Genomic DNA, 20,886 nt, shown 5'->3' with positions numbered 1-20,886 from the left:
AACAAAAAAAGTTATTTGGGTCATTTGCACAGATTTAGGTTAGATAAAAGTCTTAGCAACAAGACGAAGAAAACAAGTGGACTTGGGGGAGAAGATTAATGTGTTTTATCCATTTATTAAAGAACCCTGGAACGCCTGGTCACCCCAGGTGTCCCCAATCACCCAATCAGCAGTAGAAACATCTAGGTCAAGACATGGCACCTCCTAGTGGCTCTCAGGGGCCACAACAATCACCAACATTAAGCGATTGGAGTGTCTGGTGAACAAACATGTTTGGCAAAGCCCATGGCATAGCAATTTATCTAACTCCAAACTTTGTATTCTCTGTCAGTGTGATTGTCCTACTGTATCAAGTGACATTCATTTCCACAGGGCCACACACTTGCTACTGAAAAGGATTTTATTAACTAACCTGAAAGCTGTGTTGGCATCCAGGCCTTTTACTGTGGCTTCAATAGCTTTCACGTGTCATTATCTTCAGTCATTACTCTTCCATATGTCTTAAAACACTTACATCACAGGGTTTGACCGATACAAATATCCACTTTATCTCACACGTTATCCATTCACAGGCCTGGTCCTGGAAAGAGACGGTTTTGGAGTCTGGGACGTCCGGTCGCTACACCGTGGAGACGGTCACCACAGAGGAAGGAGTCATCTCCACACTGACCATGAGCAATATTGTGCCAGCTGACTTCCAGACCATTTACAACTGCACTGCGTGGAACAGTTTTGGCTCGGACACTGAGATCATACGCCTTAAGGAACAAGGTGGGAGCCAAGGTCCGACAGGTTCCATCTTCCTCTTCTCCAATTCATGTGGATGTGGCGTCAAATAGTAGAGACAGAATTTGCGTGGTGTTTTGTGTGTGTTGTTGTCAGGACCAATGCATTACTGTGGTACATGAGGTTGTTGACTATTCAGGGTGTTGTTTCACACGTGACTTGTTTGGTTAGGTTAAAACAAATCTGGCACTCCAATTGTTTTGATACTGTGGTTCAGATAAGTTCATCTCAAATATGCATAGGTGGGCATTCCATCGATATGGATGGAAGGTCAGCCAATCCCACAATGACGGACACGCGTTTTGTTGACAAATAACAAATGACAGGAAACTTTGAAAAACTGACGGACTATGCATTGTCGCAAGTGGGTTTCTAGTCAATGCAATCATCAATAACCAGGTCAGTACCAAACGGACCTTCTCGAACTGTTAATGACGGACGCCCGTTTTGCAGACGAATGAGGTAAACACTGATGGGCGCCCAATTCGCTGACACACTGCAGAGTACTTCCACTTCTTTCCCGTGACTGCAGCTGAGCCACTCTTTTTTATCCTTTAGTATGCAAGTAAACATACACTTACCAGTTAATCTAATTTCCAAACACATCTGTATGTATCTGTCCCAATACTGAGAGCTCGGGTGACTACAGACCATGATGATAATGTTTTCCTCCTGTTGTAAATTCCTCGTTATTGCTACATATATGCAAGCATTAGATTAGTGCTCAGTTTGTTTATTTTACATCAGGCATGTTGTTAGACAGCTAAGGGGTCCTTTGGTGCACCATTTTACACCAGGCAGGTTATTGAACCGCTAAGGGGTCCTAAAAAAGGAGAAGTATTGAGTCCGTTGGCCGTGTGCGCTGCAATATTCCCGGCATTATGTGTGCACATGTGGCGGTATTAGTGAGGAAAAGAATAGTAACATAAGAAACAATGTCCAGCAGAAAATATTAGACAAAATAACGTTGAAGGACTGACAATTTATGGAATGCGCCTATGAAGGGGCTATAATTTAGCAGTGACGGAAACCGTTAGAATAACGTTGACTGACTGACGGATTGACGATTACAATTTGTTTTGGCTTGAAATATTGACGGGTTGACAACGACGGAAGGGAGTCCCAACTGTTGACGATTGCTCACAAAGTGGTTGCTCAAAATTCATTGATGCGCCCACCTTTGGAAACATGAAAATGCTATAGCAATGGACTAGTGTTACAATATAACTGCTAAATTCAGCATAGCTGTCTGAACCTCACGAATTGGAACTGCTTTTTAAAAATGCATTATAAAAGCTCTTAGTCTCAGCTGAACACCTCAAATTAGTCACAAACTCAATGTGCGTAACCAACTGGGTTGCAATCGTATCTGTCAGATTTTTACCGGGCAACATTTGGTCCTGTATTTAATATGCCGTTGTGCAAGCTTAGTAAACCAGGAATAAATGGGTGCATAATTTAGCTGGGCTAAAGCTTGATAGGTTTGGGTCTGTTGAAATGAAATGTAGCATAATTTCTCTCATCAAGTGTGAGCGGTATCATACGAGTCCTGGTGCAGACTTCTCGTGATTTTAAAATACTAATTAATTTATTCAGTTTGGAAGTGCTTCGTGACATCACAGCTGTTTTGGACCCATCATTTTAATTACATTAAGACTGAGTGCTGTAGTAAACATAGCAAAACCACTGGAGCAATGTTCATTTAAGGGTCTTAGGTGTTTTGCTCAAGGGCATCTGTGCTGTTAGAGTTTATGCTCATCAAGGGAACCAGACGTGAGAGTCTGTTGGTCATAGGCCACATTCTTAACCACTCTTCTACAGATGTTGCAGTAATCATGGGTGGGTTTGTGTTAAGCTAGCCCCATATAACATCCTAAATAGAGACATTAAATTCTTTTTTTCTTTGTTAAGAGACCCTTTTAAAAATTAATACCTCTATCTTTTGACCTTTTCCTCCCTACCCCCGGGAAGGTTGTTTAGTCTTCCCACTTATCGCAAATGATAAATTATATGCTGCTTATGTGCAAGTGACATTGACCAATGGAGACATTAAGCAGCCTTTAATGGTGTAGGAAGAGCACTTGGTTGTTTGGCTTCAGTTTAAAATTGCAGGGAGGTCATAAATGTGGGAAACTCCGGCCCTCATTAAAGTGTTTGATGAGGACCTTTAATGTTGGAGATGTTTGCCCGCAGGTTTGAGATCTTGCTCGTCCTCCAGTGTGCCACTAGTCTGTGCAGACACACATTAAACCAACACACACTGGCACACAAGCACCTAAAATAATTATGACGGGAAATGTTCAGGGTTTGTCCTTCATATCTCGCAATAATTGTATTCATCTTGGGACTGATAACACGAGACGTCATTTTAACAATTCTCACAACTTGGATTTGTTGTTACTCTGTTCACATGGATCAAATTAAAGAATGTCAATCTAACCTAGTCTTCACTCCCACCTGAGAATCAAGACCAGCTGTCAAATTTCACCAGGATGGCACCGGGACCCAAGAAATACGATATTAAATCTTTTTTTTAGCTGCTCTTTACTCAGTCCGTTGTAACCACCTGCCCTTAAGGACCAGGATTGGGGAAGCCTGTGCTAAATGCTACGTGTATGCTCACTTGTTATTAGAAGTATTTTATTGCTTTACATTACATTATCGGTTAACTTCATTTCACACTGAGTGACAATTAATGTCACTTTTTAAAGAGTTTTATTACTTGGATATTACCAGCCATTATCTTATTTTTAATTGTCAGACCATTAAGTATACTGAAGATTTTACTTAAAAAGTTGTTTGCACCGTATTAAGGTTTTATAAGGGATGTTTTTCATCGATGTGTGGCACATTTAACTGTAAATGGCTATGATTTTTCAACGGGGGATATTTATACAGCTCCACTGTCTTGTCTAAATGTAGTTCCACAAGGTTTTTTTGCAATGCTTTATGAAGTGTGCTAAAATATTGAAATATTTATGTTGTCTTTCTGTAGATACAATCTTGTCTGTTTGTTGTTCTTTATAGAATCCCTTCCCGTGGCGGTGATCATCGGCATTGCCGTGGGAGCTTTTGTCGCCCTCATCGTCCTCATGGGCACCATCGGAGCCTTCTGTTGTACCCGCTCCCAGAGAAGTAAGTCCGCTCGTCGTCATCACACCCACGGAAACATGCATGCTAAAGTATCATTAAGTCCTCCATCCTGCCAACATGTCCATTTATTGTAACGGATCTTGTTTTTCATTATATCAAACAAAAGCGGCTTTTGAAATAAAGATAAATGACGGGAGCAAAACAGTCACACTCCACAGACGATGAGATCCCTTCTTCAGATGGACATCTTTTTTGTGCTGCAAAGATTATGAGCCAGATTGCGTTAGAGGACTCATTTCACGCAAACTCAGTCTGGCTGCATCACATTCGAGGCTATTTGCATCACGCGCTATGTTCACTGCCACCCACCCATGTACCAAGTGACTCAGGTTTGAGACAGTCAGCAACTGTCTCTTTCCAAGAAGCGAACAAACTGTGCTACTGGTCCCTTCAGCATGTCTATTGTCTGTATACTACAGAGGAAGCGCACCTGGTTATGCCCTCACTGCCCGTCTCCATCTGTGCTCACCAGAGAGAACTTGCAAGCAAAATTAAAACAGAAAGTAAGAATTTATCTGACAGTATCATCAGCATTGTCCCTAACACAATGAGCCGGCATGGAAGGTTGTGTGAGATTGGATATGTATGCGGGATGAGATAATTTTGTGTTGGCAGCAAACAAGTGATTAATAACTGTTGTGTATTGTTCAGGGGGGGGGGTCTATCACAGACCCAGGAATGTCGCTAAAATCTCTCATTTTGCAAACAGCACTAGGGGAAATTAGAACGTCAACAAATACAAAATGGTGTTTATGCAAGCTTATTGAGATACATGTGCCATCTGTTTCTGACAGATCTGAAAGGAGTTGTGTCTGCAAAAAATGACATCCGCGTGGAAATCGTGCACAAGGACCATAACGCCGCAAGAGAAAACGAAGAGCACGCCTCCATGAAACAACTGATGGTGAGTGTGAGTGTCACAGCATACTACTTTCCCTCCTTTCTTGACTGCTTTGTCACAAATCGAATCTAGGAAAATTGAGGTTTTATAGTTATGCATGTCTTTTACAAGCTGACATTAGCATAATGAATGCACTATTATAGGCAAAGCTGCGGAATTCATTATTTTATGAGTAAGGACGTAACAAAAAGACACGTAGTCAAGGCTCAGAGGCTAAATTTATCGATATGATGTTGCAGGCAGTACTGTTTCCGGTGTTTATTCTGACTGGCTAATCCTATAGTGGGTGTACTTGTATAACGGCATGCCTGCAAGATACAAAAAGACCCTTTTGGAGCCATACCAAGATTAAGGTTTTTGTGCATGTTGCTCTAGGGTATGGGGGTATTTGTAGGAAAAAGATGTTGGTCTCCCCGTCTTCCTCTGCACAAAAATGAGCCAAGCCAACTTACAAAATTGCACTTTGTTAAGGGAAGGATTTCCAAGTATGCATTATTAATGTTACCTGCCAGCACCAAGTGAAGGTTTTGACTAATGCTAAAAAAAAAAAAAAGTGCTAAAAGTTTGATTCTTCCATCAGTAACATTCTTTGTACTTTGAATGGGAGAGTTTCCACAGGCACTCAGACTGCTTGATTTTCGTGCAGGTGGAACGTGGGGAGTTTCAGCAGGAGTCTGCTCTGAAGCAGCTAGAGGTTTTGCAAGAGGAAGAGAAAGAGTATCAGCACATTAAGGTACAACTCTTGATCAATGACAGCATGAAGGCACTAAAGCGGCGGTGGGGAGTGGAATGCCTTTGGGCCACAAAATCGAGTTCAACAAAAAGAGGAAATGTTTTAATGTCTCACCTATTTCATATGTGAGTTTTTTTTGTTTTTTTTTTCAATTATAGCCCCTGAGGCAGAAAGTGTCCTGCAGGTCTAGTTTTAATAATCAGATGGGGGTTCAATATATTAGCGCCTGACTGTCCGTTAATATGAGAAAGATAAGATGTAGTGTATAGATGTGATTGGACTACCTCCCCAAAGCAGAGTGGATTGAGAGAGGTTGTGAGTATTAATTAACCTGCTGTTCCTCTTAAAGTAGCCTTCTTCAGTTTTAAAATTACATTTCATATCCCACTCAATATCAGATTTTTTTAAAAATTGTATTATCATTCTTGTGCTTGAGGGACATTTCTTATTTATCATCAGATTGACAAAAAGCAGTCACTATTGCCACGTGAGGTGCAGTTTTTTGTGCATAAATGAATGTTAGCTGCAATGTTGCCTGTTTATCGGAGAAATACGATGTGAAGACGATGCAGACTGCCCTCGCATAAAATATTACTCTTGTCTTGAATACAGGTTCCGCTATTTGCTCTCCTATAGAGATACCCGCCAAAATCCAACAATCTTGACAGTATTTACCTGTAATCCACATACTGTATATACATTCCAAAACATAGTTGCTGTAAAATATACAGTATTTTACCGCTTATTATACGGCAAATTACCGTACTTAGTTTTTACCCATAATGCATTTTATCCCCATAATGCATTGCTGTATACAGTTAAATACTGTAAAAAATATATAAAAAATAAAACGCTATCATTTTTTTACTGTAGATTTTACTGAAATTTGATAGTGTAAAAGAGTGACTCATAAGGGACATTGTACCTGCATAGCAACTGACAAGTGACAAATTCATCACCACAAGGAACATAGTAACTGACAACATAATCATCATAGGTGACAATGCAACTGCATAGCGACTGCAAAATATGAGTAATTAGGTGACTTGACAAAATAAGAGTGACAGGACCATATTAACTGCAGAGCTACATAGCAATTACCGACTTCTTCATTACAAGAAACATAGCGCCTGCATAGCAACTGACAACTTAATCATCGTAAGGGACAAAACAACTGTATAGCAACTACAAAATAAGAATGACTAGATGAAATAAGAGTGACAAACACATCCATGAGGTTAAGGACATAATACAGAACAATAACAACACAGTGACCCCATGACCAACCCAAAACACAACTATTCTAGCATAAAGAGATTACTTTGTACATTCAGCTCATGATAGCCTTGGATTATTCCCATTAAACTGTAATTTTCCAACACTAAACAAAATAAATGTAAACTATGTAAACATAGTTGTTTTCACAATCCATACAATAATCTGCAATCATACCCAAAAGAAAAGTCGAAAATCAGGTTGGAAATGAGACTTTGATTGTGTGCCAGTGTACAAACAAAGCATGAGTCACTGCCACACAGCTTGAGCCGACTGTTGGCAAGTAACAACAGACAAGAAATGCTAAATCTAGAAACTAGATAGCAGAGTGTAACTTCAAATTCTCTGGTTTGATCAGTGGCAATCTTGCCACTGTGTGCACACGTCCTTTGATGTCAATATGCTCCTGCACATATGGAGGAAGTTGTAAGACTAAAGTGCGGTCAGATACAACCAAGCCTCTCTTCATTCAATGCATCGCAGTAAATGTCTGTTGTTGTTTTGCAACCGTTCATCTAATTAACATGCCGATGAGCAGACATGAATGAATGAGTCCGTGCTGAAGGAGGCACCTGGCGTTCGGTTCTCCTTAAGTGCATGACTCCTGCATAAGTGATCTACAAGGGATTTGGCAGACTGTACAGGTTTTTGTGTGTGAGTGTTTTTTTTGTGTTTTGTTTTTGTGGCTTATCTGCTTTCTCAGTAAGTTATACCGCGTCACGGCCCATTTTATAGCTTTATACTTTGTTATATTTCCAGTAAGATTTGTGGTTATGTGGTGCTTATGCCTTGCCGTTCCAGTTATCCACTGCTGTCAAAATAAATTATTAAAATTGTATTTTATCAAAAGCAAAATCACTTCACTTTATTCAAACTTTTGTTTTCACTTTAAATGTCAATGACATATAGTGAAATTTAAATTGCTGAATCCACGTATATATAGCATATGTGTTTTTCCCAATAATCTCATCATATGCATTGAAAAGTCTTTCAGTCCTGGAATGCGTCTCTTCTGATTTAACACATAATAATTCTGTTAGTGTGGCTTCTCTGTGGTTATTCTGGCTTCCTCCCATATGGAAGACTCTAAATTAATTGCCTGTAGGTGGGATTTGAATGGTTGTCAAGCCTGTGATTGACAGGTAATCAGTCCACTGGGCCCCTGTTGCTGTAAGTCAACTGGGATCGGTTTCAGCTTCTCTGATCCTGAACAGGATATGCAGTACAGAAAATGGATGAATGTTTACCTCCCCTTTAAGTGCTTCGCATCTAAATGCAACCGTAAATCAAAGTTGGGCAGATTCATTCAGTAGGCGTTTATTCTTAAAGATAAATTTCCCTGGTAACAATTCCCAGAGATGGTGTGACCAGTCTGTTGCTGCGAGCAAGTGGCACAGAAGAACAACATTTAATTGTCTCCTAAAGGCTACATCCCAGAGGGAATGTCAGTTTAGTCACTGCAGCATCCCAGTGGTTATCAGCGGAGCCATTGCAGGTTTTGCAGACTCTCATGTGTTTTGGTCAGATGAGCACTGGCACAGACTCCCTGGTGTGTTTTCGCCATGTTTACCTGCTTACCTGTTTTTCTCTGGGGGAGGGGGGGGGGGGGGTTCCCACACCGCGTGAGGGCCAAGGAGGTCCTAAATGAGAAATAAAGGCCAGACGCAAACAATCAACCTATCCGTCGTCCAATAGTGACAAGCATAACAAGTATCCTCTCGTGCTGGCTTTCTTTCATTTCCCCCCATTATGAGCGCTCTTCTTTTGGGATTTGCCTCTCACTATCCTTGACATTCACATCCACTCCCATGAGGATCACACACATACATGAACACCCGAGCCCTAACTGGACCCTCAGTGGCAGTGCGGTGCCTGCAGCCGATCGCTCAAACGATGGCACCGCTCTAGGCACAAAAGCCATTTTGGTGCTGAGCCCGCATGGTCGTGCAGACACCGCAATGTGTTTAGCTCCAATTAAAGATGGTGTGTGATTGAACTTTGCAGTGACACAGTGGATACCAAACTATGAATCATCAAAGCCCGCTTAATTAGCGAGAAGCATGATTTTAAGGTTAGAATGGGGCTGACTAAATCCTAGCACAGTTTGTCATAATTTGCCGTGATTCACATTGCGGCGTGTCCTAATTTCTTTGCCCTCTTGAATGGTAATTACAATGAGCTTGACCGTGGCTTCAGTTGAGCTTTGAGGAAACAACAATTAAGCACGCACACTGTGGTAATTATGTACCTTTATTCATGGATAATCCAGGTCCAGGAAGTAAAAACCCTGTCACAGTTTGGCTTGAGCTACAAGTGCTTCTCCTCAACCGGCACAGGTGCTAAAACTGCAAACTGTGGCAGGGTTTTTAGTAGGAATCTTCCATACTGGATATTGGACATCCCTAGTCTATATATATATAAGGGATGTCCAATATCACTTTTTCAGACTGATACCAGTATTAGTACTCAACTCTTGAGTAGCCACCGATACCAAGTACCTATACCACTAGTACTTCTGAAAAAGAAAATTTAAAAACAAAAAAAAACAATGACAGATTATTTTAAAGACCTATATGTACCAATATACTGTAAAAAAATAAATAAATAAATAAAAATTACGGTAATTGTCTTATTTTTTTCCATTCAATAAAAAAAACATATTTTGGATAGAACACACTAAATAAATAAATAATTCCTTCATAGCCATCTGTCAGACATGCATGCCGTTCCTGATCATGAAACCGCCACAAGAGAGCGGCTGATACTGGTATTGATCGCAGTCGCTAGTAACGATACATTGAAATAAGGTCTGGTACCAGCCCGATCCTTTTACTAGGGATGTAATGATAACGGCAATATGTCAATATTAAAACTGCCACAATTTTGTTGTTGTCATGTCACAATATTAACATATAACATTAATATTTAACATATGTTATTCCATTTGTGTAGTTCTAGCACCCTCTGGTGGTTAGTTTATTATAGTGATGGACAAATGAAGCTTAAGAAGCACTTGTGATATTTTTTTACTCCTCGAGATGAAACTCTTGGTTTAAAGATGCAGTGGAAAATTAATCCATTTTCATTGCACTATACTTTATCTTTAACTCTTTGACTGCCAAAAACGTTAACTCTTTGACTGCCAGACGTTTTCAGAAAAGGGATGCCGTGGGTGCCAGCCGATTTAAGCATTTTTGACTGATCTTTCAAGGTCCACAGAAAATTATGTGTTTGGACTATGGAAACACATATACTAACAAATGAAAGATTGGACTCTCATCTTTCATCAGAAAAAAAAGTTTGTTTCTACCTTATTCCGTTTTTCAGTAATCAACAATAGAAAATGGTTAGTTTCACCTCTGTTTTGAAAAAAAAACGTCTTTTAACGTCTTTGGCACTCCTCCATAAGATTTTACTAACCGTTATTTAACGTTTTTGGCAGTCAAAGAGTTAAACCAATAGCACCATCTATAGGATTTAAAAAAGTATTGAAAGTGCTTCATGAAGCTTCATTTCCCATCACTAGTTTATTAGTGCATTCTAATTTTAATTAGGAATGTTTTGGCCCCTGCGGTGGTTATTAGTCCCATAAATCAGTCATACCAGCAAGTATTTTTCAACTTCTCTTCTTTGCCGCTGAACCAATAGGAGCACATGGCAATGACATGTGACATACATAACATGACATGGCCAAGCCAATTTATTTGTCAATACAAAAACACAATATTCAGGGATGTGATTTTTCCGCTAATTCGCGGAATTCCGCTTTTTTTTATCTCCCCCCCAAAAAAAAAAAATTCCGATTTTTTTTTTTTTTTTTTTTAGTAGTTCATTGTGTATGCACATGACTCCGACAGATAACATCTTCTGCTATAACAAAGACATTTGTGGTATGCTCTAATATGAGTTACTTTTCATTTGGTCATGATACAATTATTTGTTAATGAAATTTGAACTCCTCAACATTATTTATGTGTTAATTTAGTAATCACATTAGTTAGATATGATGATATTCTCAGTGATCGTTTTTAAAAGCAAAGGCAGTCCAATGTTTTTGAATGTGACTGATTTTGAGTTGACTAAAACTGCCATTTTATATGGGATAGTTCAATATACATTGAAAATTTATGCTGTTGTTTTGTCTATTTCTTTGTCATGTTGAGTGCATTGAAAGTACTTAAAAACCTGGACCTAGCTGGGTGCCAGCGGCCCCCAGACCCCCGGCTAAATTTTCAGATAATTTCACTTTGGTCAAATCACATCCCTGAATATTGGGGTTTTTACCCCAATAAGAACTTCTTTTTTTTTTTCTTTTTTTTTTTTTTTCTTCTTTTTTCTAAACTTCTTTTTAGTTTCTGGACCTGAATTTCCAATCCTGATTTTATTTTAAGTTCCCCGTTTAATTTGCTTTGACTGTTACCCTCGAGAAGAAACATTGATATCATGATTCTCTTTCCAAATAGGACCCCACAAATGGCTACTACAGCGTCAATACCTTCAAGGAGCACCCGACACCGACCATGTCAGGGAACCAGTCCACCGACGGGAGGAATCCAACAAACACAAGCACGCTGGGCAAGCAGCGAGTACCAACAGGCATGTCCTTCACCAACATCTACTCCACTCTGGGAGCGGGTTCCAATCGTCTGTATGACTACAGCCAACGCTTTGTGTTGGGCATGGGCAGCAGCTCCATTGAGCTCTGCGAGCGGGAATTCCAACGCGGCTCATTGAGCGATTCCAGTTCGTTTATCGACACGCAGTGCGACAGCAGCGTCAGCAGCTACAGCAAGCCGGACGGCTACGTGCAGTTCGACAAAGACAGCAAGGCGTCGGCTTCCTCGTCATCCCACTACTCCCAGTCGTCATCGCAGAACTCAGACCTAACCCGGCCCCTGCAGAAGCGCATGCAGACCCATGTCTGACAGGCAGGATGTGAGGGATGGCGTTTTAAACAGGGTGTGAACCAGCCTTCGTGTGAAACTATGTGTTCTTCTGGAGGTGCGGGAGGCGGCTGGCTTGATCACGTTAAGACTTCAAATGTGGGTCAAGAAGCCTTATACTGCCGTGTTGCTTAATCACACTTTTTTTTTTTTTTTGAACTCATAATCTTGAGTAGTGCCACAGCAGCAGTTTGCCAACACAGAAACAGCCCAAATATGGAGTTTGAACTGATATACCACATGGAATTGTTCCGCTGATTAATGAAAAGTGATACTACGAGGCTTTGTTTGATAATCGGCTCCCTTTGCAAATACATTTTTTAAAGATTGTCATTCTAAAAAAAAAAAAAAAAGGATCATTCTTATCAGTGTTGGAGAGAAAACCTTCATTTGTCAGCTCCGTTCCCATTGCTCATTCATGTACTGTATTTTCAAGCACAATGACTGAATGTGCACGAGGTCATGACCCCCCTACCTCCTGTGGCTCTGAGCTCGGCTTGTTGCAACTTCTCTCCGACAGCGGTGAAGTCAAACTTGCCTTTCTCCACATGCCCACAGACATATTTGGAGGAAGAGCTGTATTTGGGCCACAGAGGCAGAAGAGGATAAAGAAGGGCTGAGACATTTTCAATCCCAAGTCTTGAGTTTTACATTGCCGCTGTGATTAAAGAATATCAGTGTACATATTGTATAATGACTGTAAATTATTTTCTGAATCTTATAAAGACAACAGTGCTTCACATTGTCCCAAAAACGTATATCTACTTTGCCTTGAGGCCTGTTTGAACTTTGTTGGCAGCAAGACAGGCTTATTCTATATCAGCATCCTCTATGGGGTTAGGGTTGGAACCAAATGCAGTCTGTAAATTAACCTGTGTTGGACCAGAAGTCATCAGCCATACACATTGAATGAAATGTAAACATTTTGTCATGACGATTCTCATTTTTTGTGGTTTTATTGCTGTGCGTGGTGAGTGTTACTGATGGAACAGGATCTGGTCGCTAAAATGTTACTGCCTAACAGAGAAGTCAAATTTAAAAGTCTTTTGTTTTGACTTTTTTTTTTATCTCCACTAACCACTACCTGGCTCTGATTTTGACTTTGATTTTTGTTTTTATTTCATTGAATTGGAGTCACTTGGGATTTTCAATACCACTTTCTTTTTCAAAACCGATCCCAGTACGAGTACTCAACTCTTGAATCATGCCAATACTGATACCTAGTACTGACCACTTTGTTTACATAAAATGTATCGGTAGCCGGTTGCGACTGCGGGTACACATACCTTGAAATAAGATCAGGTATCGGCCCAATGTCGATTACTGGTATCAGTACTTGCCCATCCCCAGTCGTCACCCTAAAAATATATTGAAAATGGTTTTAAAATTGCAACAAGGTGACACGTATTAAGAATACATTCCCTTTCAATTGAAATAATGCAAACCACAATAAATTTCAAGTCATATTATTGAGCTCAGTACTCAAACTAGAATGCACAATATACGTATATATTTCTTTCAAAGGAAAAACGAATCCTGTGTTTTTTGTATCAAAAGCTGTCAAGCCAGGTTTCATTCAGATTGGGCAAATTAAACATGCTCACCTGATGATTTCCCCCTCAACACCGTAACCAACAAAAGATTAATCAATCTTGACTTTCCTCTGGATACACGGCAGCAACATTCCCATACTGCAGTTGTTTCAGTTAAGCCACTGATTTTGTAGATGACAAGTGCTAAAGCCTTAGCAGAGTCCTTGCCTTATGCTTGAGTGCTTCTGTTTTTATTTGTTTATGCACTGTATATGCTAAATTTGAATTCATTTAGTGGAGAGTAGAGACAGAGAATAAACATAAATTGCATCTACAAAAGCAATCATCAAGCAAGGTTCCAAAGTGAACCTGTCAAGTTTTGTTGTCATGCTTTCTGTTGTATAATACTGAAGTGGAGTTTAGGGTGTTCTGCAGTACAAATACCAGAGAAAACACATAGATAAAAACAAGTGGTGTGATTAATGCTGTCGCTCATGATCATTTTGGACATTATATCTTGATTTTGTGTAAACATCAAACTTCATTTCAATGTGATTAAATCAAAGTGGCACCTATTTGGCCATGCATTGGGCTTTGTAAACATAATTAAAGTGCAGATCTTAAGAGTAATCGGCTTGTGCACTTTTGTAAACGACGACAATTAATGCAGTATACAGGTGATCTTGAGAAAGGTTTCTTCCAAGTATTCCAATAAACCGCCAGTCTGGCATTTCCGGCGAAATTAAACTGTCTTCAACAGCACTTTCAAACTGGTACGTGAATAGTCTTCCACACTGTCCTTGTGGCGTGGAATGTAAATTTATAAATGGATTGGTCAACGGCTCAATTTCAACACTGATAAATTAATTCAGTTTGGCGCTGAGCAGACTGTATATAAATTTCTGAAACACTGTCTTTCCCTGTATATAGCCCCCCCCCCCCCCACTTCCCCTCCCGTTTTTCTTTCATTTTCAGTCTTTACACTGAATTACATTAAGGCTCATCAAATCCATGATACAGACTGTACAGACAATCATTTCACTTACATGAATTCCTTCTGCTCTGCTTTTCTCTCTCACAAATTTACATGAAAGATGACCTTTAACTCCCATATCCCCCCCCCCCCCACACACACACACACACACACACTCTATACAGGGAAGACATGTGCAGCAAAACACACGAGAGGCTGGTGATAGAAATGAGAACGTGCGAGCTTTGCTGCGACTGCTTTGAAGTGAGATGAAGTACAAGGTTATTATGATAATTTGAGCCCCTCGGAGAAAGAGCCTACCGCAGTTTTATTTCTTCGCGTGATGACCAACTTTTCTGAGAATTATAGAATCTATACCTCAGTCAATCAGCATATCTTGCCACATAGTAAAGCATAAATTGGAAGATTGAATAAATTAATGAGGCAATGTCTCTACTGGTGCCTACTGCTTATTTATCAGCGTTCTCCCTGCTATGTGCAGGTATATATTTTTTTCCCTTCAGTACAGATTCAGGAGCTATATACGTAGTACTTAAGTACTTGTGCCACACACACAAAAAAGAATGACGTGGTAAAAAGAGTTGTAACATTTAATTGTCATGTTGCAAGACAGAACATTTGAACACATTTTCAACTCCACAAGTTCTGAGAAGTTCATTTGTTGAGTTTGTTCAACCTTGGATAAAAGGTGTTTTTATTTTTTACAATAATGGCTGATTAATATATGGCAGCTCAACATTCATATTTCTTAAAATTATTTTATGACTTTATTCCCTTACAAAAAAATATAATGTAATAGGTGACAAGTACCGGTACCAGCAAATTGTAACATTAAGACTTTACTTTGGTAACTTTACTTTTTTTTTCTCTTGTTTTTTTTGGGCCAGCACAATTGATGTTGTTTTATTTTACCATATGTATTTATTTCATTTTTTCTTAGAAGGATAGCATCGCACTGAGCATGAACATGTTTAAAATTTATTTGCGACTGTTTACAACCATTGTTTGCAACTGTTTGCAAACATCTTTGCAACTATTTGCAACATTTAATGAACACTGACAAAAATGCTAATTTTGCTAATGCTTGCAAATAAATAGCCATCATATTGTGATTCAAAATAAATATAGAACAAATGAAAACTTCTACACAATTGCTGAAAGCAAGGATTTGGAAATACTTCATCCTGGCTGGCTGTGTTTTATTTCTTTGCTTGCTTTTTCATAGGGAGGGAGACTTAAAAACTGGCCTAAAATGTGCCAGTCTTGCCTGAGTATCCTTCAGGCATTCTTTCCCAGAAGATCTTGCACTGCATTGCTTAGTCTGAATGAAGCTGCAGTGCTGCGTCATGGCAATCTTAATATTACTGCACGGTTGCAGTATGCCTTCATGTTATCAGAATACTCCCATAGATGTAAAAACAACTCATATCGTCCAAAAGCTCCAGTTTTCTTTGTCAGCGAAGCTTCTGCAATTCAATTCATCCCCCCCTAAAACAATTCATTTTCTTGTTTGAGAGAACAGGCTGAGTGCACAGCAAAGTGATAAATATTTGATAGGCCAGCCGTCCCAATTTCACCGTCCCATGGCCGCAGATCCAGCGGCCTTGAATGTAACGCCGAAAGAGTCAAAGCCCAAAGCGCCCCCTGTTCACCTGTAGACGCCTCGCCGGCTGCTGCTTCCTGTTTGTCTGACATCACGCAGAGTGCAGAGGCGAGAGTACAACAGATGAATAAACACAAAGACCCACAGCAATTACAAAGGGGGTTGCTGCCCTGCCATGATAGGAGAAACAATAGCAAAGTGATTTATTTTTCAGAGATGCCAAAGATGAGCTTGAGCCTGTGCTATATATACTACACACGAGTGGATGCGGAGCCTTCCGGAGAGAGAGACAAGGCCACTGGTTACTTGTTTACAGCCTGTTTATAATAGAGCCCATCATAAGAACTAGTTCTTCAGCGTGTAATTGCTTTTCCAATCTATTTCGCTCTCAGTTCATTTTTCTTTTGTAAAAAAAATAAAATAATAACAATAATCAGGATGTTGTGTGTACAAGGAAGAAAATGAGCGGAGGCAACATCGTTGAAAGGTTTTCGACAGGCCCAGCGGGGATGGTCGTGGTTCGGTATGCAGCATACAATATACACTAGGTCACAGAACAACTGCAACATATTTGTAATTCAAATGAGAACATTTCTTGTTCAGAAAGCATCTTCATTTGCAAACACTACGTGAGCTTGGTTTGGAAGAGGCAACTAAGGGGATGATAAGGATGAAAAGTCGACATGTAAATTCTTTGAGGCTGTTTTTAGTCACTGGGCCTACCTGTATGTATGGAATTAAAGAGAGAGAGAAAAAAAGGTTGTATTTTAACTGTACTGGTCTATGATTCTATGATGCTTTTGCTCTGTATATTTGGAGAATAAAGACAATGTTTGAGTTTGTTTTTGTTTTCTCAGTGAAAATCTCCATACATGCTGGCCAGTATATATATATATATATATATATATATATATATATATATATATATATATATATATATTTATTTATTTATTCCCTGCATATTTTGGATTTATTTTCCCCCAGACACGCCGATTAATTTGGGTCATTGAAGGCTAACAGTAATACTCCAGGCGGGAAGCATTATGAAATACTTACAAATGTAAAGTATTTACATGAACAAGCTAAACCAAGCAGTGTGTCTTATGTACAGCACTTGCATCAACACTTTTGAATCAAACACACATATCGACAGATTTCAGTACATATTTTTCATTTAAATAGCCATAATTTAGAAACATGTTTTTTACAATATATGTCTTCTATATAATGTAAATGAATAAAATTTTGATTTTTATTAGATAATGATAGGTCGTGGTAGGCTTTGTATAGCACTTGGCAATCAGTTAACATGAATTCAATTTGCCTTTGATGGAATTGAGTATTTTGGCTTCTGGTCCTCTACCGCCGGTCTGGTCTGCAAGCCACTTGGTACTGGGCCACACAGATGTACTAAACAATATATTAATTTGAACAGTTACTTCAAAGCTTTTATTTCTACAGAATATGTACACAACAAGTGAGTTCCAGACAATGGCTGCAGCCTCTCACAAGTGCCCAGATTACAGTTATTTACAACATTCTTATACTATCTTGAAGGGCGGTACCACAAAGCCCCCAGCAAACAGCCCACCCGGAGTTCACCGGCCATGAGACAAGACTTTAAAGACATCATTCAAACACATTGATTTCAATCACAGACAATGAATGGCCCATTGTTGTGGAATAGAGGTTTTTCAGACATGCCGGCACCTGGCAGAAATTGCGATAACACTCACAACGATACATCCGCAGAATAAAGCTCTACTGAGGAAATAAGGAAATTAAAACAGTTATGACTAAATCTGGGCAGAAGACCCTCTTCAGCTATAACCTGTACAACTTAACTCTTTCACTGCCAGACGTTTTCAGAAACGGGTTGTCCCCACTGCCAGCCGATTTAAGCATTTTGACTGATCTTTCAAGGTCCACAGAAAATGTTGTGTTTGGACTATGGAAACACACATACTACCAAATGAAAGATTGGACTCTCAGCTTTCATCAGAAAAAAAAATTTGTTTCTACCTTATTCCGTTCTTCAGTAATCAACAATAGAAAATGGTTACTTTCACCGAAATTCTCTGTTTTGAAACAAAAAACGGAGAAAAAGAGCTTTTTGTGAAACTTTGTGTTATTTCATGCACTCTAGTGAATTGTACACTTCTTTTTGTCCATGAATGATGCCACAAACACCTAAATAGTGCTTTACTTCTGTAAAACGCTTTCACCAACAATGAAAAAGTGTTTTTTGATTGCAAAATACGTTTATTTCCATTCAACAGTGTAACAATTTGACAAAACAATTTCGCAAACTATTTACAAATGTGTGCAACTGAGGTACTACTTACAATTATGTGGATGTTTCAAATACAGTTTTTCCTTTTGTAACGCTCTCCTGCGTGCAAGGAGACGCCAGGACGCGCACAACAGTTTACTTTCACTTTCACATTGGTCCGTTTTGCGTGCAAACGTTACACTTTCTTAACGGCCTTTTTTTCCGGGGAATAAAAAGCAAGTAGCAGACTGTACACACTTCCTCCGATGAATATGCATTGGACTCGGGGCACTCTCCGTCGTCCGATCGAACGTCCGCCTGTGCGTGCTCGGTTGCGCTCCGCGTTACGACACCGTCATAGCCGCCGCGTCAGCGGTTCCAATTTCGCCGTCAAGCTCGGATTCACCTTCATCATCATCGATGATGATCATCGTCGTCATCAATGTACTATTTTAGCGTTGGTCGACGCCTTTCGTCTTGTAAGTGTAGAGCTGCTTGCAAACGCTCGCCATTGCCCGTTCCCTCCTCCATCTAGCTCCATCTAACGTCTTCTACTGCCGCGTCAATGCTTCTCAACCACGGAGTCACCACCCTCATCTTCATCATCGATGATGATCATCGTCGTCAACAATGTGCTCTTTCAGCGATGCCTTTGGTCTTTGAAAAAAACGTCTCGGGCGTGAGCTCCTCGCGACCGGCCGCCATTTTTCCTTTGTCTTCCATTCTCATCTCCTGCTCGACGCTCTAGCTCCGCCTCTACTGACGCCCACCCGATCTTGTCAAAAGAGAGTCATCGCTGCCCTCTAGGGGCCAAAAATAGTCATTAGGCACAACAGACAGACTGGAAACTTTCACCAGACATGCGAAAGGGTTTCCTCTACCTGTTTCAAAAAAATATATAAAAAATCATTGGATGACGTCTTTTGACGTCATTGGCAGTGAACCGTAGGTTTTTACTTGACATCTTTAAACGTCAGTGGCAGTGAAAGAGTTAACTTGTAAAGAAAAAAAAACTTTGAAAGTGGAAATCAAACTAAACAACTGAGATAATGTGGTTGTAAGAGAATGCACAACATCTTAGCATTGGGGATGCGGCTATGTTTAAAATTAACCAATCACATTCAAACTCATGTAAAATGGAAGTCAGCAGCACACACCTGCCATCATTAAATCATTCACTCCCAGCCATTTTAGAAAATTGAAAAATTCTCTGAACACATGATATTATATTCAATAATTACATATACACCGAATCTGCCAAATGACAGAATATACTCGTCCTGCTTTTTCTTGCTCTTTTATAATCAACAGTAGAAAAATGAAGATTGCACAAAATACGGCCATTACTCCCATGAACTCTCAAACTGTGTTTATTTCACATAAAATGAGGCAATGATTTCATCTGCTTTTGGTTATGCATCAATAAAGTTGTTTCCAAGTTTGACATTTACACAGCATCATCAGATGTTTCCCCCATTTAACCCAGTTTTTTAAAAAAAAATGCAATTAAACATGTCAATGGTAGTGAATGAGTTAAAGAGGCTTCAATTAGCAACAAATGAAGTCCACCTGATCTTTTAGACTTTTCCTGGAATTTTTGAAGTCACATTTTACAGCACATGCAATTAAGACATACAGGTTATATAGGTCACATTAATGGTGGAAAAAAGTTTTGGCCTTGTTTTAAAAAAATATATTTTTTTATTCATGTTTAACCTATACCACAAAAACCTGCCATTTGAACAGGGGTGTGTCGACTTTTTATATGCACTTCTTTTAGACCATCATGCAGACACCAACAAATCAGAGATCAAATGTGATGTTTATGAATGAAAAAAAAATCCATAGTCCTGCTGTGCTACTACTGTTGCACACACACCTTTTAAAGGTGCTTGTTGGTGCAATTAAAAGTTTATAATGTACATAAGTATTACAACAATTATACAATGTTTGAGGGAATAGCATGAATCATTAATGGCCCACATGATGCATCTAGTATGCAGGGTCATCACGCAAGCCAACATTTGGGAACATGGGGCTGCGGGGGTTCCTCAAATATGATTTTTTTTTCTCTCTTTCTCTCTCTTAATTTAACATAAAGATGACTGCTACAGTTGGGCATCAAGTCTCAAGAATTGATTGGAACTGGGACTAACATCGCAGTTTCCTGTTCCGGTGCCTCGTGCACCGACCCAAAGAAGAACTTGCTGAGACCAACGAAGAAGAAGTGCAGTTGGTCCAATTAAATGAATTACTGATTATATTGTGCAAAGGTTGCCAGGATGACATGTAGAACTGAACGGAGCGTTCCAGGTTTGACAAGCTCCAAGTCTGAGCCAGCAGAGTGCTTTACTTCAGTGAGGTCACAATCGGGTGAGTTAAACTACAAATTGAAGGATTATATTAAGTTTTGTAATCTTTTGCGTGTTCAAATAAATCAAAGATGAGATTCTTGGGAAAAGGGTCCTTGCAAGGTGGATTTATTACAGAGATCTCTGGTCACACAATTGCATATCACCCAAGCAGTGTCATCCAAGAATGTGTGTCCCTCCCCCCAGGAGACACAGCCCTTTTATTACAATCAGAGTTTGTACTGAAAAACGCCTCTCTCCTCCCATCAAATACGAAAATCTGATTACATTCTCACAGTATGCTAGGTTGTTGATCTTTCACATTTAGACAAAACAGAATCTC

General features: G+C 39.6%; 1 protein-coding gene across 9 annotated transcripts in view; it reads left to right on the top strand.

Annotated features, from left to right (window-relative positions):
* Positions 1 to 16,757, top strand: part of kirrel3b (kirre like nephrin family adhesion molecule 3b) — a 223,471-nt gene extending 206,714 nt beyond the window's left edge. For 2 of the 9 annotated variants that reach the window (XM_077566460.1, XM_077566454.1), the window contains 6 exons: positions 573 to 783; positions 3,814 to 3,921; positions 4,359 to 4,442; positions 4,734 to 4,849; positions 5,487 to 5,573; positions 11,312 to 16,757. In XM_077566460.1, the coding sequence (XP_077422586.1) occupies positions 573 to 783; positions 3,814 to 3,921; positions 4,359 to 4,442; positions 4,734 to 4,849; positions 5,487 to 5,573; positions 11,312 to 11,773 (1,068 nt within the window). In that variant the 3' untranslated portion in view covers positions 11,774 to 16,757. The remainder of the gene's footprint in view (positions 1 to 572; positions 784 to 3,813; positions 3,922 to 4,358; positions 4,443 to 4,733; positions 4,850 to 5,486; positions 5,574 to 11,311) is intronic. The other 7 variants (XM_077566457.1, XM_077566456.1, XM_077566455.1 and 4 more) reach the window with 7 other exon arrangements.
* Positions 16,758 to 20,886: the final 4,129 nt, after the last annotated feature.

Source organism: Vanacampus margaritifer, chromosome 5, assembly GCF_051991255.1.
Source record: "Vanacampus margaritifer isolate UIUO_Vmar chromosome 5, RoL_Vmar_1.0, whole genome shotgun sequence".
Classification (NCBI taxonomy): domain Eukaryota; kingdom Metazoa; phylum Chordata; class Actinopteri; order Syngnathiformes; family Syngnathidae; genus Vanacampus; species Vanacampus margaritifer.
This window is presented reverse-complemented; position numbering and strand designations above follow the sequence as displayed.